This window comes from Toxorhynchites rutilus, chromosome 2, assembly GCF_029784135.1.
Source record: "Toxorhynchites rutilus septentrionalis strain SRP chromosome 2, ASM2978413v1, whole genome shotgun sequence".
Classification (NCBI taxonomy): domain Eukaryota; kingdom Metazoa; phylum Arthropoda; class Insecta; order Diptera; family Culicidae; genus Toxorhynchites; species Toxorhynchites rutilus.
This window is the reverse complement of record NC_073745.1, coordinates 209,171,742-209,176,059: the sequence shown is the minus strand read 5'-3', so window position 1 is coordinate 209,176,059 and position 4,318 is coordinate 209,171,742. Positions and strand designations below refer to the sequence as shown.

At 35.3% G+C, this 4,318-nt stretch overlaps 1 protein-coding gene across 1 annotated transcript; it reads left to right on the top strand.

The window, feature by feature from the left end:
- The first annotated feature begins 3,123 nt into the window (after positions 1-3,123).
- On the top strand, positions 3,124-4,103 carry LOC129769417 (uncharacterized). Its single transcript, XM_055771693.1, has one exon. The coding sequence runs from the start codon at positions 3,210-3,212 to the stop codon at positions 4,095-4,097; it is 888 nt and encodes a 295-aa protein (XP_055627668.1). The 5' UTR covers positions 3,124-3,209; the 3' UTR covers positions 4,098-4,103.
- The last annotated feature ends 215 nt before the right edge of the window (positions 4,104-4,318 follow it).

The following is a 4,318-nucleotide window of genomic DNA, read 5'->3' as shown; positions in this document are numbered from 1 at the left end:
ATATATATATATATATATATATATATATATATATATATATATATATATATATATATATATATATATATATATATATATATATATATATATATATAGCTTTAAAAATATATTTAAGAATTCGGCTCCTTTAAACTTAAGTAACTGAGCCTGTAAAAATAAACGAATTTAAAAAAAAAATAGTCTCATGATCGGTTATTTTAAAATTAATATCAGTTGATGAACAAATACTAAGTGAAAATTGGGACAACTATGCGTAGAACGGCAGAGTAGTTTTTGATTGGTCAGTCCAGAGTGATAAAAACTCTAAACGACTCACGATATTTGTAACGCGATAGTGAATTTCCGTAACGTGAAATAGTGACAAAACATGATCCTGATAGGAGATAGATGACGACAAATAGCTTTTTCATGGAGTACAAAGCTTCATACAACTATTTGCTCAGTATTCAGACTACCGTCAAACAGGACCATTTTTGCTCCCTGGGATTACATAAGAAATAGATAGAAAATAACTCCTAGCGCGGTCAACTTTGACTCAAGTTTGGAAGAGGCCCATCTTCTCGCTATTTTCTTTGTTTAGGCCGTTAAGAAATACGTCAACCTTTCGACGACAAAACTGCTTTGAGCGTATAACTATAATTATAACTATTAACTATAGATACCGTATTGGTAGTCACCAGTTTTTCTATATCTCTTGAAATAACCGATATAGCGCCTTTTTTTCTAAGTTACGTTATGGTCACCATGAAAAAAATTGTTTTTTGCTCTAACTTTTATATTTCAAATTTTACATGCAAACTGTCTTCAAAAGACTTCTAGAGATTACTAATACAAACATTTTTCGACGCAGAACTTGTCAATATCTCAACTTCACTCAAAGTTATTTATATTTCTTCCCAAAAAACACGCTAATTTCATTTGTTTGTCATTCTTTCTGGGGCAAACATAAAAAATGATTGTTGAAATTGAAAGGAATTTGAAAGAACGAATTTCGTTCTATATAGGGTAAATGATCTTGGTTTGTCCAATTTGGGGTGTTTTTACGCAACTAGTAAATGCAAATCGATTTTTCTTCATGAAAATCACACATAATCGATACGAGTTTGGGTGCGTTGAAAAGCCCCAAGTCTCTAGTTGCTCTATTGTCTTTTCTTGGGCATTTTAGAAGTGTTCACCTCAACACAATCAACACAGAAAAACCATACTTCAGTATGAAGTATGCTATGCGCGAAGCACACCATAAACAAACATAAACAAACTGCAGCGCGCCAAGCGGTTGCCATAGAAATCATGTGGACAAAACAACATTATTGAATTGGACAACTCATGATCAGAATTAAGTTCATCAAAATGCGTTAATTTAATGGTTTAGCTATGTAAATCCGATACAAATAGTGAGCAAGCATGATGTTTACAATATTTATAAGTGTTGTAATCCAGAAAAGGTCTGAATACGTGCCAAATAATCATCTGGTGATCGATTAAAAGTTAGCTCGAATGAGGGGCGCATTGACACAAATAGAAGGTGTATTTTATAATCCTTTAAAACATGTGATTTCGTAAAAATATACTATCAAACTACTTTAAATCATGTAAAAGGCAATTTCATTTATATGTTTCGAAACATTCGAAGGCCTTATTTGACACAGGAGCGTTGAATTAGAGCATTCAAAAAAGTGGGCAAACCATGATCATATTATCGACTGGACAAACCATGATCATTTACCCTAATATATGATTTTCAAAACTATGTTATTTTTTGTGTTTGAGTAAATTAAAATTGAAATCATGAGTTTTTGGATGAAAACCCATCAATAACTTTGAGCAGGATTAAGATATTAACATGTTCTGCATCGCAAAATGTTGATATCAATAAGCTCTCAAAGTCGTACGAAGACCATTTTGATGTAGAGTTTTGAATATAAAAGTTAGAGTAAAAAAAAAACCGGTTTTCATAGTTACCCTAATGCAACTCAGACAGAAAGCGCTAAAAACAAATTTGTGGGAGATATTTGTTGTTTAGACAAAAACTGTCTTGGACAAAGTTTGTTACATATGATAGAGCGCTCATGTTTATGTTATCAAAAATAAGGTGACCAAAATTGTCGATGAAATGCACATGATTTCAATTTTAGTTGACTCAAACACGAAAAATAACATAGTTTTGAAAATCACACATCATGTAGAATGAAACATGCTCTTTCAAATGCCGCCAATAAACATTGAAAGAATGACAAACAATTGAAGAGAGTGTATTTTTTGGGACGAAATATAAATAACTTTTAGTGAAGTTGAGATATCGACATGTTCTGCTTCGAAAAATGTTTGTAATAGTAAGCTCTAAAAGTCTTTGGAAGACATTTTGCATGTAGAATTTTAAATATAAAAGTTAGAGCTTAAAAACAGTTTTTTTCATGGTGACCCTAACGTAACTTAGAAAAAAGGCGCTATAACGATTATTTTAAGAGATAGAGATGAACTTTGTTCTACAAAGATGTCTCAAATAACTGGGACTACAACATTGTCGAACTATGTTTACCTCTATCTCTAAAGAAAAGAAAGTTATATTTTTCATTTCATCGACAATGTTGGTCACCCTATTTTTGATAACATAAAAATGAGCGCTCTGTCATATGTAACATTTTTGTCTAAGACAGTTTTTGTCTAGAGAATAACTGTCAAGCTCTAAATGCTAATTTCCACTTAAATGCATCTCCTGGAGCATTGTGCATTGTGATAAAGTGTCTTAAATCAAATAAAAAATTAATAAATAAACAAATTGCCTATGCAATTCTACCTTGACCGTGAAACAATTTCTGAAGATAAAAGCCGAACAGAGGAATACCGATGCTTCAAATCAACAAGGTGAACAAACACATCAAAACTAACTAGATGACGACTCGACTGATTCATCGGTGAGCGAAGCCGAACGGTCGAATGAGACGAGCAACTCGTTTGTTTTTAGTCAAGCTCGGCTTCTGGAATATGAATACAAACGAGACGAGCGCTCGCCTCCTCGTCTCGTCTTCTGGAATAGGGCCCATAGGTGTCACGGCCTTATAAGAGTTAACACATTGATTATTTTTATTTGAACCCCATTCTTGGCAACCATGTCATAATGGCTGCAGCTCTACTTGCATACATTTAGGCAAATTGAATCATTTTTTGGACGTTTGCAAAATCCAGCATCACGATCATAAATAATAACAATGTGCGAAATAGAAACCGGTGTTCAGGTTCTTCAACGAATTTCTTCTGGATTATCCCCTTTTGTGGGTTGTTTAGAACCGGTTCTCTTTCCTGATGGTGGACCATCCAAAGGCGAACTTGTGGAGATCACGGGTGAGACGAATTCCGGTAAATCATGTCTAATTTTGGAGCTCATTGCCAAAATAATTCTGCCGAAGAATTGTGGCGGCCAAGCAGTAGGGGCAGTATTCATCAACTGCGATAACAACATCAATATGGCACGATTACTAAACATAATGGAGAAACACATCGTTAACTGTTCCACACCGGCAAATCAGAACACCGACAGACGAGAGATTCAACGAATAAGGGAGGAATCTTTCAGCCGGCTCACGATTATCACCTGCTACACACTTGATGAGTTTGAGTTGTCTATGCTAACGCTGAGCGATTTATTCGTCAAGAATCCCCACAATGTGTTCCTGTTGATAGATTCGATTGTGGCCTTCTATTGGAGCAGATGCACCGAGAAGAATCTCATTCGGATGGATACGTATCTAAAACTGTTGCACAATAAATTGAAAAAGATGTGCCGAGAGAACAAAGTGGTAATAATTTATACCAAACCGTCATACTTTGGCGCAGGACGAAAACAGAAAGCTGGAGAATCGGATGCTGCTGAACAGTCAAGCCTGGGAGGATTGTACCCCTCTAGCTCCGGATGCGGTTCCGGGAGCGGTGGTATCAATTTACCAGTCGAACATCGACTGGAACTGACGGAAGCAGTTGGTCAAACGCCGAGTAATGACACGAAATTCACCGCTCTCGTTAACTCGAAGAACAAACAATTCACAAGATACTTTCTTATTGATAGATATGGAATAAATTGGTTGAATGAACGCGTTTGATTGAAATCAATGCTGGTTTTTTTGCTGTTGAAACATCCAGTTGCATTGTTATCATTTTAAAATGGATTTCTGTCTGTCTGTCTGATTCTTATGGACTCGGAAACTACTGAACCGATTAACATGAAAATTGGTATGTAGGGTTTTTTGGGGCCGGGGAAGGTTTTCGTGATAGTTTGAGACCCCTCCACCTCCAATTAATCAAGCAAATGACACCAAATTTG